This window comes from Erinaceus europaeus, chromosome 8 (genome assembly GCF_950295315.1).
Source record: "Erinaceus europaeus chromosome 8, mEriEur2.1, whole genome shotgun sequence".
NCBI lineage: Eukaryota > Metazoa > Chordata > Mammalia > Eulipotyphla > Erinaceidae > Erinaceus > Erinaceus europaeus.
In genome coordinates, this window is record NC_080169.1 from 7,933,683 (window position 1) to 7,946,586 (window position 12,904).

At 43.8% G+C, this 12,904-nt stretch overlaps 1 protein-coding gene across 2 annotated transcripts in view; it reads left to right on the plus strand.

The window, feature by feature from the left end:
* MATCAP2 (microtubule associated tyrosine carboxypeptidase 2) overlaps positions 1 to 11,141 on the plus strand; it is a 30,037-nt gene extending 18,896 nt beyond the window's left edge. For both annotated transcript variants that reach the window (XM_060195873.1, XM_060195874.1), the window contains exons 6-7: positions 3,542 to 3,639; positions 8,588 to 11,141. In XM_060195873.1, the coding sequence (XP_060051856.1) occupies positions 3,542 to 3,639; positions 8,588 to 8,749 (260 nt within the window). In that variant the 3' untranslated portion in view covers positions 8,750 to 11,141. The remainder of the gene's footprint in view (positions 1 to 3,541; positions 3,640 to 8,587) is intronic.
* Positions 11,142 to 12,904: the final 1,763 nt, after the last annotated feature.

The following is a 12,904-nucleotide window of genomic DNA, read 5'->3' on the forward strand; positions in this document are numbered from 1 at the left end:
CACTGCTCTTGTGCCAAGCTTTGTCATTCAGATAGAGATCTGAAGCATTCTTTAAAAAAATATAGTGGGGAGAATACAGATCCAAGAAGGATGACAGAGGACCTAGTGGGGGTTGTATTGTTATATGGAAAACTGGGAAATGTTATGCATGTACAAACTATTGTATTTACTGTTGAATGTAAAACATTAATTCCCCAATTAAAAAATTAAAATATATATATATGGTCCGGGAGGTGGTGCAGTGTCTAAGGCACTAGACTCTCAAGCATGAGGTCCTGGGTTCAATCCCTGGCAGCACATGTATCAGAGTGATGTCTGGTTCTTTGCTCTATGTGCGCTTAACCCACTGCGCTACCACCCAACTAGATGTCTGGTTCTTTCTCTCTCTCTCTCTCCTATCTTTCTCAATAAATAAATAAAATCTTTATATATATATAATCTTTATTTATTGGATAGAGACAGCCAGAAATTGAGAGGAGAGGGAGATATAGGGAGAGAGACAGACACCTGCAGCCCTGCTTCACCACTCGCAAAGCTCTGCCCTTGCAGGTGAGGACAGGGGCTCAGACTTGGTCCTTGAGCACTGTGACATGTGCTTATTAAATGTCATGAGCTGTCCCTACCTTTCATGTCCTCTTCATATATTTTATTTTTTTCTAAACCACATATTTGTCATTGAGATATTTTGTTTGTTCTGTTTTTTGCAGAACACTGCTCACTTCTGTCTTATGGTATTTCTGGAATTTAAACTTGAGACCTTGGAGCCTCAGGCATGAAAGTGTTTTTGCAAAACTATCTTGCTACCTTCCTCACCCTTGACTTCTAGTTAAAACTCTTGTTTTTGGGAGTCGGGCTGTAGCGCAGCGGGTTAAGCACAGGTGGCGCAAAGTACAAGGACCGGCATAAGGATCCCGGTTCGAACCCCGGCTCCCCACCTGCAGGGGAGTCCCTTCACAGGTGGTGAAGCAGGTCTGCAGGTGTCTATCTTTCTCTCCTCCTCTCTGTCTTCCCCTTCTCTCTCCATTTCTCTCTGTCCTATCCAACAACGACAACAACAATAATAACTACAACAATAAAACAACAAGGGCAACAAAAGGGAATAAATAAATAAAATAAATATTAAAAAAACTCTTGTTTTTATTGGGAGACATCATATCAAAATCATCTGTAGTTATTTTTCATGGGGTGGGGTGTATGCTTTATTAAATAAAGAATTTCTGAAGTTGTCCCTAGCTATGAGGGTTTATTTTGGGGCTTTCAATTCTATTCCACTGGTCTGTATGACTATTTTTGTTCCAGTGCCAGGCAGTTTTGATTATAGTAGCTCTGTAGTACAGTTTGAGGTCAGGAAATGTGATGTCTCCAGTCTTGTTCCTTTTATTTTTTTAATTTAGATACTGGGGGATTAATGGTTTATAGTTGACAGTAAAGTACAATAGTTTGTACATGTGAAACATTTCCCAGTTTTCCATATAACAATTCAACCCCCACTGGATCCTCCTCTGCCATCATGCTCCAGGACCTGAACCCTCCCCACCCACCCCAAACTCTTTTTACTTTGGAGCAATACACCCACTGTAATCCAAGCTGTCTTGTTCTTTTTTTTTCTCAAATTGCTTTGGCAATTCTAGGAACTTTTTGGTTCCAGATAAATTTTTGTAGCTTCTGTTCTATTCCTTTAAAGTAATTTGGTGGTTTCTTCATGGGGGTTACATTAAATCTGTATATGGCTCTGGGTAGGATGGTCATTTTTGATGTTAATTCTTCCTATCTAAGAGTGTGGAATCTTGTCTCTCTCTTTGTTCACTTGAAGAGTGAGTCATAGTTTTCAATGTGTGAGTCTTTCATTTCCTTTATTAACTTTATTCCTAAATATTGTATTGGTTTTGCTGATGTAGTAAAAGTAATTGATTTCTGGATGTCTTCTTCTAATTTAGTATTTGCATAGAGAAATGCCACTGGTTTTTTTTTCCTCCAGAGTTATCACTGAGGCTTTGGTGAACCCCTCCTGGCAGCCTTTTTTTTTCCCTCCATTTTATTGGATAGGACAGAAAAATTGAGAGGGGAAGGGAGATAAAGAGGGAGAGAGAAATATAGATACCTGCAAACCTGCTTCACCCCTTGTGAAGCATTCCTGCTGTAGGTGGGGATCGGGTACTTGAACCCAGATTCTTGCGCATAGTACTGTGTGCCCTTAACTGGGTCTGCCATCACCTGGCCCCCCACAAATTTTTTGTGTACTGACTTTGTAGCCTGCCACTTACTATATTGTTCAATAACTTCCAGGGATTTATTACTTTATTCTTTAGGCTTTTTCTATGTATACAATCATATCACTTGAAAATAGTGACAGCTGGGAGTCGGGCGGTGGCGCAGCGGCTTAAGCGCACGTGGTGCCAAGTGCAAAGACCTGCGTAAGGATCCCGGTTCAAGCCCCCGACTCTCCACCTGCAGGGGAGTCGCTTCACAGGCAGTGAAGCAGGTCTGCAGGTGTCTTTCTCTCCCCCTTTCTGTCTCCCCTTGTCTCTCTATTTCTCTCTGTCCTATCCAACGACAGCAACAACAACAATAATAATAACCACAACAATGATAAAACAACAAGGGCAACAAAAGGGGGAAAAATGGTCTCCAGGAGCAGTGGATTTGTGGTGCAGGCACCGAGTTCCAGCAATAACCCTGGAGGCAAAAAAAAAAAAAGAAAAGAAAATAGTGGCAGCTTAACTTTCCCCATCTGAATCTCCTGAATTCTCATGCCTGATTGCTGTGGTAGGATCTCCAGTACTGTGTTGAATAGTAATGGTGAGAGCGGACAGCCCTGCCTTGTACCTGACCAGAGAGGGGAATTTTTAAAAAATTTTTAAAAAGACTTTATTTATTAATGAGAAAGACAGGGGGAGAGAGACAGAACCAGACGTCACTCTGGTACAAGTCTTGCTGGGGACTGGACTCGGGACCTCCTGCTCGAGAACCCAGTGCCCTAGCCACTGCACACCTCCCAGACCCCCACAAGAGAGGGAGAACTTTCAGATTCTCTCCGTTGAATATGATGTTGGCTGTGGGTTTCCTATCCTCATTATTTGTAATGCTTTATTTTTATCTTTATTTATTCATTCGATAGAGACAGAACTCAAGAGGGCGGGGAAGATAGGAAGAGAGATGGAGAAGCACCTGCAGCCCTGCTTCACCACTTGCAAAGCTTTCCCCCTGCAGTTGAGGGCCAGGTGCTCAAACTTGGGTCCTTGTGCCTTGTAATATGTGCACTCAACCAGGTGCACCACCACCTAGCCCCTCTGTAATGTTTTGCAGGTCTGATAATTTCTTGTAAGAGAAATGAAATGAATTTGTGTTTAATTACTTAGTAATTTTTTTTCCCTACCAAAGCACTGCTCAGCTCTGACTTATGGTGGTGAGTGGGATTGAACTTGAGACTTTGGAGCCTCAGGCCTGAGAGTATCTTTGTTTTACCACTGTTTTCTCTGCCACACGCTTAGTTGTTGTTGTTTTTAACTGTGGACAGAAATGACTGTTCTGTTCCCGCCAGGATGTTTCAGCAAAGACCAGGTGTACTTGGATGGCATCCTGCAGATCCTGCGGTACCGACAGAGCATCGACTTTCACCTGCTGACGGCTCTGGGGAAGGTGAGTGAAGCCAGCACCGCACTAGTGGCACCTGCACACGCCAAGTCAGCTTCCCGCAGGCTAATTCCGCAACTGAGTAGAGCTGAGGCTCCGCTTATATTATCTGTGTAGTAACCTTTGTTTGTTTGTTGCCACTAGGGTTAACCACACTATGAATCTGCTGCTCCCAGTAGCCTTATTGTTTTATTCTTTCTATTTGTATTTGATAGGACAGAGATAAATTGAGAGAGGGAGGAGATAGAGCGGGAGAATGATAGACACCTGCAGACCTACTTCACCACTTGTGAAGCGTCCTCCCTGTAGATGGGGAGCGGGCCATGAACCGGGGTCCTTGTACATGGCAGTGTGAGTGCTCAGCTGGGCATATCACTGATAGGCCCCTCATAACATTTACTTTAAATACACCTTTTGCTTCCGTCTAAGCGCTAACCAGACTCGACTTTGCTGAAGTCTCTGAGATCAGATGAGACCCCTGTGCTGTAGACACAGCCCCGTCCCGACATGTGTCAGTGTGTATCTCCCCCAAATAAAGATATTTTATGACATGGCCATATAATTTTCTTAATAAATTGATCACTGATTCAGTATAATATCTAAAAAAGCAATTCACTTAACATTTCCGTGATCATATCCTTATATCCAGTATGTCTTCACTTGCTGTGTTTGTTTTCTCACCGGCTGTGGTAGCTCTGAGAGTTGAACTTGGGACCTCGAAGTCTTGTCTTTTCTTTAAATTTTTAAATCTCTTCCCTTTTGTTGCCCTCGTTTTTTTTACCGTTGTTGTGGTTATTATTGTTGTTGTTATTGATGTCGTTGTTGTTGGATAGGACAGAGAGAAATGGAGAGAGGAGGGGAAGACAGAGAGGGAGAGACAAAGATAGACACCTGCAGACCTGCTTCACCGCCTGGGAAGTGACTCCCCTGCAGATGGGGAGCCGGGGGCTCAAACCAAGATCCTTACGCCAGTCCTTGCGCTTTGCGCCATGTGCATTTAACCCGCTGTGCTACCGCCCGACCCCCGGGACCTTCAAGTTTTTTATATAAGCAATATGCTATCTCCCTGCCCCAATATGTCTTTTTTTTTATTATTATCATCTTTATCTAGTTATTGGATAGAGACAGCCAGAAATCGATAGGGAAGGGGGTGATAGAGAGGGAGAGAGACAGAGAGACACCTGCAACGCTGTTTCACCACTCACAAAGCTTTCCTCCTGCAGGTGGGGCCCAAGGGCTGGAACCTGGGGCCTTGCGCACTATAGCTTGTGCACTCGGCCAGGTGCACCACCACCCAGCCCCCCGCTACTTCTTCATAACTCCTCTTTTCTTTTCTTTTCTTTTCTTTTCTTTTCTTTTCTTTTCTTTTCTTTTCGTGACCATGGATCCTATCAAGATATACTCCTTGCATTTGGTTTTAACACTTGATACTTATTTTCTATATCAGATTTTAATCGCTCACAGCCGACCTTGTCTCAGTCTTTTGGTTCACCAAAACATTTCAGGGTCCAGCATCCTTGTCTTGAGGATTCGCACAACTAGGTTATGAGGTGACTCCCTGCGCTTAGATACAGGTAGACACCTGGGCGCTCAGAATGCTCTGTATGTGAGAGACAGGGGGGAACGGGGGACGCTCTCACTCACAGGCAGAAGCTGACAAACAAGGTCAGAAGAGGAAACACTAGGCATAACTTGCACTGGGGTCGGTGCACTGCACCAAAGTCAAAGGCTCTGGGGTGGGTGCGGGCGGAACGGGCCTGGAACGTGATGGCAGAGGACCTGCTGGGAGGGTTGTATTGTTATGTGGAAAACTGGGAAATGTTATGTGTGTACAAACCATGGTATTTACTCTTGGGTGTGAAACATTAATCTCCCAGCAAAAAAAAAAAAAAAAAAAAAGCTATGTATGCAGTTTGTTCCCTACTGCCCTGTATTAGCCATCACTTACTGTCGCTTTGTGTCCTCAGCTAGCAAGTGACCCAGGCAGCTTTCCCCGCTGGATGAATACACGAGCTGTGACGTTAGACCTGTAGACAGACTGATGTTCACTCGCAGCCATTCAAGGAGTGGTGCTCATCTGTCGATGATCTTTACTCAAATCAGTCGCAGCACTGCTAGTAGCAAAAGACAGATCTTAGGCGGTGGGTGGTGGACACTTGGTGGACTGCACATGTCCGCACGCACAGGGACCCGGGTTCAAGCATTTCGTCTCGCAGGAGTGGGGGTGGGGTGAACTTCGCTAGCTAGCGACAGAGCAGTGCTGACGGTGCCCCTTTCTTCTTCTCTATTTCTCCTTGTCTCTATTGAGGAAAGAAAGGGAGAAAGAAGTGCCGGGAGTGGTGGATTCCCAAGGCAGGCACCAAGCTCCAGCACTAACTGCTGGGAGGGAAGTGGGGAGGGAGGGGGCACAGATCTTAGAATTCTGTTGCATTTCACTCTTTTTGCAGAATGAATATGGGATTTTTTAAAAATCCAACCCTTCTGAGGGGCTGCTGCTGTTTTAAAAGACTTCACATTTCTGGGAAAATAAAAATGTTTTGGGCTCGTTGATATTTTCCTTTTTTTTTTTTTTTTCCCTCCAGGGTTATTGCTGGGCTCGGTGCCTGCACCATGAATCCACCACTCCTGGGGGCCATTTTTTCCCCCTTTTGTTGCCTTTGTTGTTGTAGCCTCGTTGTAGTTATTATTATTGCCATTGTTGACGTTCATTGTTGGATAGGACAGAGAGAAATGGAGAGAGGAGGGGAAGACAGAGAGGGGGAGAGAAAGACAGACACCTGCAGACCTGCTTCACCGCCTGTGAGGCAACTCCCCTGCAGGTGGGGAGCCAGGGACTCGAACCGGGATCCTTACGCCGGTCCTTGTGCTTTGTGCCACATGTGCTTAACCCACTGCGCCACTGCCCAACCCCCTCATTGATATTTTCCTACTTAAATCAGATATAATTTTTCAAGGAAGCCTTGATTTATTTTGGTGGCTAATGGTTTTTAAATAATAATAATAATAAAATAACATGATCAAGAAGCAGTGGGTGTACTTCTGGATACTGGGGTGCTGTACTCCCGGGCTTCTTCAATAATCAAATAATATGTGTCCGGTTTAACCCTTGCGTTTCTCTTCCCATTCCATAGTTGTGTCTCTCTTCTCTTACAGCTACATAATTTATCTTGTCCAGTGTCAGTGTGTTGATTCTGATCTGTAATGATCTCAGAATGATCTAAAAACTATAGAACCATACCAGCATCTGCAATAAACCCATTGATTTACAGTCAGTCAACAGTAAAATGAAATACAGTCGTTTGCACATGCGTAACATTTCCCAGTTTTCCACACAACAGTTCAGCCCCCACCAGGTCCTCCTCTGCCATCATGTTCCGGGACCTGAACCCCCACCTCAGAGTTTTTTACTTTGGTGCAATACACCACCTATTTTCATTATATTTAGTGGTGGTGTAAATACCCAGTGAAATAGAGAATATTCTAAACATGTTTTGTTTTGTTTTCTTATTTTTTTAAATTTATTATTTATTTATTTATTCCCTTTTGTTGCCCTTGTTGTTTTATTGTTGTAGTTATTGTTGTTGTTGTTGTTGTTGGATAGGACAGAGAGAAATGGAGAGAGGAGGGGAAGACAGAGAGGGGGAGAGAAAGACAGACACCTGCAGACCTGCTTCACCGCTTGTGAAGCAACTCTCCTGCAGGTGGGGAGCCGGGGCTTGAACCTGGATCCTTACTCCGGTCCTTGTGCTTTGCGCCACCTGCGCTTAACCCACTGCGCTACAGCCCGACTCCCTTGTTTTCTTATTTTATGAGAGAGGATGTGACAGAGATGGTAGCAGACCACTTCTCAGCTCTGCTCTGTGTGGTACTGGGAGTGGGACCTAGGGCCTTACACATGCAGGTCTGCTGCCCTACTACTGAGAAGCCTCTTTATCACAAAATAAATATTTTTGTTGATAACCAAAAAATAAAAATAAAAAGGGATTCATAGCACACTGGAATAATGTGACTGATTTCTTTACTTAGAACCTTTCTACTAAACCAAGAAAATTGTCAATCAAGAATTCAATGATAGTGGGGCCAGGCGGTGGCGCACCTGGTTAAGCGCACACACTACAGTGCGCAAGGACCCGGGTTCAAACCCCTGGTCCCTACCCGCAGCGGGGAGGCTTTGTGAGTGGTGAAGCAGAGCTGCAGGTGTCTCTGTCTCTCCCTCTCTATCACCCCCTTCCCTCTCGATTTCTGGCTGTTTCTATCGAATAAATAAATAAAGATATTTTTTAAAAATTCAAAATACCAATAAAAGCAAGAAAATTTAGCACAAAACATACTGTATCTCTGAAACTAAATAGAAACAGAGTTACATTGCATTATTATCCTCAATTTTTCAATTTAATACTATGGTGTTTATCTTTTCAGTTTATAGATAGATAGATAGATAGATAGATAGATAGATGTAGTCAGGAGAGTTGTTCTTTGTTTGTCTTGTCTCTGTTTTCACCAGAGCGCTGTTCAGCTGTGGCTTATGGTGGTGGTTGGGGGGCGGGGTTTGAACCTGGGACCTCAGAGCCTCAGGCATGAGAGTCTGTTGGTGTAACCATTATGTTACCTTACCCCCCCACACCAGGAGATACGCTCAGGTGTATAGCTGTAAATCTAGTTGTCTAGTCTCTGCGCACAGAGTAGGTCTAAAGTAGACAACTAAGTCAGAAGCTGACTCTGGGTCTGTGTTCAGTGTGGTCACGGTGCGAGCAGGCAGGTGTCTATTCTGCTGTCTTCACAGTAGCGGGAAGAAGCCGACGTGAAAGCCAGTCCCGCACTCGGGCTTTGCCGGCCCCAGGAGCACTGGCCTTCGGGAGGCAGAGGGGGCAGGACAGCTGCGGGGCTGTGGTCAGCGGCCCTCTGTGCACCCCGCGGTCGCGTCCTCTAACGAACTCGCCTTTCGTCCTTGAAGGTCTCTTACGAAGATGTGGATCGGCTGAAAGGATTGGCGGCGACTGAGAACACGAGGGTCCCTCACTTCCTGCAGGACTACGACCGCTACATGGAGCAGTTAGACAAGATCATGGGCGTGAACGAGCTGAGCGACAGGGAACTGCAAGAGCTCATCCCCTGAGCGGCTGGGACAGGCGGCTTCACTGTGCCTCTGGGGCAGGGCCGCTCGGTGTAGATTCAGAGAGAGGGAGTGTGACTCCAGTGTCCTGAGGGGTCTGCAATGCTCAGCTGAAGCTTTAGGTTGAGTACAAACCCTGGACTTTTTCTGAAAAAAAGCGTTCCCATAGGCTGCGAGGCAAAGTGAATCCTTCTTCTGAATCTCAACAGAATCAGATTGAAATACTACTGATGGGTATTTTTGAAGAACATTGGTCACAGGGAGCAGTAAACTTCCTGAGCAGTAAGCACGGGTCTCTGTTCAGTTTCTTCCTGCCCAGCAATGCCCGCTCTCCCCAGAGGCTGTTTCAGTATTGCTCACTCACAAGATTACAGCATCACTGGGAAGAAGGACTAACACTCCTTTGAGAAAATCCTTTTGTTATAGTGCTCCCCCAACAATTAGTCCCACCTGAGATTATTCCTTCTCCATGTTAAGTAAGGGTAAAAAGGAGGGGAGGAGCGTTTGGAAAAGTTTTCAATCTTAGCTTCTCATCCACACATTTCTCACTCTGAGCTTATAGGAGTTAAAATAGAAAATCACCTGATGTGTCTGGTTATCTCTTATGTGTTTTTATAAATAGTCCAGGTTTTGGAAAAGTGTGTCTGCATCCATTAAAATGGAGAAGAAAGCATCTACTCACTGTTCTGTCAAACAGAACAACTAGCAGGCTACAGACAGAGCTAGTTCACCTCAGAGCTAGATATTGTCTGGGTCGTGGGTAAGGTAAACTTGAAGAGACTCACCAAAAATGATAATTCTGGCTATTTCCAGTTGATAATGGGAATGACAATTGATAATGGGAATGATATTGTCTCAGTGGATCTTATCAACGTCCTAGACTCCTTCAACCCAATAGTAATGCAGTTCGAATTTTAAACAGTGATGCTTTGCTCTGTTTCTTCTGCTGAACGATTATATATGTAGTCTTAACAGTGTACCAGCTTTGATATGTACTTGGGATCAAATGATTCTTCTAGCAATTTATATTAAGGATCAGAGAGGATTCTGCTATAAATACTCACTCAAAACTGTGACTGTATTTCCTACTCAAAGTTATCTGAGAGTTTACCTCAATTCAGGCTGGTGTATGGTGCTAACAGTGGTACACTGCAAAACCTGTTCCAAAGTCCTGTTTGGAAGCAGACCAGCTCATGTAAAGTTTCTCTTTCACATAGATAGAAGGCCCTGCCTCAAGAATGTCGCAGCTGCAGGAGAGACTCTAACTGGCACCTGACGGGCCTTCAGAGCCGAGCATGACTCCACTGGCAGTAGCAAAGCCAGGTCTCTGGAGCATGGAAGGTGCCTACAGGCATGTCATGCCTTGTGCCTGAACACTGCAGGGTGGCCCAACACTGACACCAGAAAACACTCGAGTTTGAGCATGTTACTTCCTTCTGGCAGGGCCTTGCCAGTTCAGCCTTGTGTACTGTCTTCTGACTGTGACTTGAGGTTTACCAGAGGTGACAGTGAAAAGTGTCCACTAACTAGAATTGAAGAAAAGGCAAAACTGGCAACATGGATGTCCTGTGATTTAAGTCAGCACGCATGTAAACTCAGCATCTGTAGGCAGTGAAACTACTGAACTCCGTGTGGCTTAAACAGAAGGGAAAACCAGACACCTTAATTTCCTTAATGGTTTGCAGTGGTTCTGATCTCTGGATTTTTAAATGGACAGATATTTTCTATCTGGTTTGGAAAAGAAGAAACTTTCTTGCCTTACTGCTTTGCTATAAAGACACAAAGAAAAAAAAATAGAACAATTGAAATTAAAATGATACTTTAAATTACATAGATTGTCTTACAGTAATTTTAAAGTTGGCAATGAACCAAAAATAGCTTCAATTTAGCAAAAATGTCTAAGGTGCACTAAGCTTTACAAGTTGAGATTGAAGATTTAATATTTATCCTCTTCTGAAACATCAAAGTCATTTTTGCTCCCTAAAATAAAAAGTTTTAGTAAATATAAAATTATACAGGCCATACTTAGGAGAGTAGTTGAAGATCGTATTACTTCTCATTATTATGGTTATTTGCTGAAGACTATTGATTAGAATTGCATCAGTTTTGTTCATTGTAATTCTAATGTTTGTATGAAATACAAAGACACTTGTTAGGCTTTCACATCAGACAGCATTCAACATTAATGTCTGTAAGCAAATCAGTAGTCCTCACTTTATATTTTCACCTTTGTAAAAGTTAAAAATTTGTATTGTTTGTATATCTTTGGACAGTTTATGTCATCTGAAGTAGAAGTAAGTAGCACTGAGGTTCTCCGGTGAAGTCTGTGGATATGTACGTATGTGAACTTCTGTTCTTTGGAAACCTAATTATATTTTTATTATATTATAGCACTGCTGCTTTTGTTTCATGTGGTAATTATTGAAAGGACAATGATGTTCTAGTATCTGCATTTATAGAGCAGTATTACAACACACACACACACACACACACACCACCTTTCTCCTGGTTAGTTTGTCTAGATCATCTGCAGAGAATTCCATACAACAGCAGCAGAATACACATTCTTCTGCTTTGTACATGACGTATTTTTTTAGGACAGGTCATAGAAGTTTCAAACAAGTCTCAGGGAATTTATAATGTGCTGACACTGTTGGACATAGAACTGACCAGGAAACTCGGGAGAAGATCTACACCTTGGTGGCCTAGCGGTGGGGCTGTGTGGTGGGAGTCTTTCCATGTTGTTCTCCTGATGAGAACATGGTGAATCAAGACTAGCATTTTTATAGCATTTTTCTAGTTAATTGTGAAATCATTGCCAAGGAAATTAAACGATATGCTCCACAAGTAAACTGACCTATTTGGATTTTAAAAGACACTAATTCTGCTTCGTGTTGGGAAATTTGTTCTCACAATAGTGAGTCCTCTGAGCACCAGCAGAGGCCCTTAGTGAATTTCTGCTTGCCACTCCACAAGTGTCCGTGTGAGGAGATTAGCTCTGCCCTTCCCTGTTCCTTCTCTTTCCTCTCTGTTTTTTCCTAGGCTGGAGGCCTTCTAAATGACTACTCTTGTTTGTTGACCAAAACTCTTGATTTCAAACCAGCACAGCTTTTTTTAAAGACTGGATTTAATTTCATTATTTTAAAATTTTCCTTGTTGCTCCATTTTATTTAATAGGACAGAGAGACATTGAGAGGGATAGGGAGATACAGAAGAATGAGAGAGAGAGAGACACCTACAGTACTGCTGCATTACTCATGAAACTTCCCCCTGCAGGTGAGTATCATGGGCTTGAACCCAGGTCCTTATGCACAGTAAAGTGTGCACTCTGCTGGGTGTGCCACCACCCAGTCCCAGCAATCATAACTATGATGGGAAAGATTTACATATTTTTATTAGTGGTTTAATAATGGTTAAGATTGTAAGGTGGCAGATAACAATTCCACACAGTTTAAGCACCAGACTTCCATGTCCTATCCACACATTAGAAACATCAATATTCTTTATATCCTCTGGGAGTATGAACCAACATAATTTCTGGGATGCTGAAGGTGGAAGGTCTGGCTACTCTAGTTGCTTCTCTGCTAGACATGGGCGTTGGCAGGTGGATCCATACCCCACCCAGCCTGTTTCTATCTTTCCCTTGTGGGGCAGGGCTCTGGAGACTGGAGACTTAGGGACAGATTTACATATTTAAGAGAATCAAGAAGAACTTACTGAATTCTAATGTTTCCTGGATCCCACTGGACTGCCCCATGATCAGCCCTATTGTTCATTTGGGGCAGGGTGTCTCCACAGTGTTCACAGTATCTAGAGGCAGGAGACAGAGTTCACTGGGTAGAGCACCAGGCTTGCATGGCTGCGGAGCCCAGTTGCCTGGCCTGGTAGGGTGGCCACAGGGAGATAGGTCCTGAAGCTGTGCCATGGGTCAGTCCCTTTCAATCTCCTGCACTGTACAAACCCCCTTCCAGGAAAAAGGAGCTATGAGAAACTGTTCAGTGCTGGGTGGTGAAGAACCAGGTTGAGTACCCGGACACCCATGCATAGGACCAGGCTTTCGTGTTCTGCACATGCAGGGGGAGGAGAGGTTAAACAGGCGTGTGGGGTTCTCTCATTCTTTCTACCTCTCTATATCACCGTCCCCTCTCAAATTCTCAG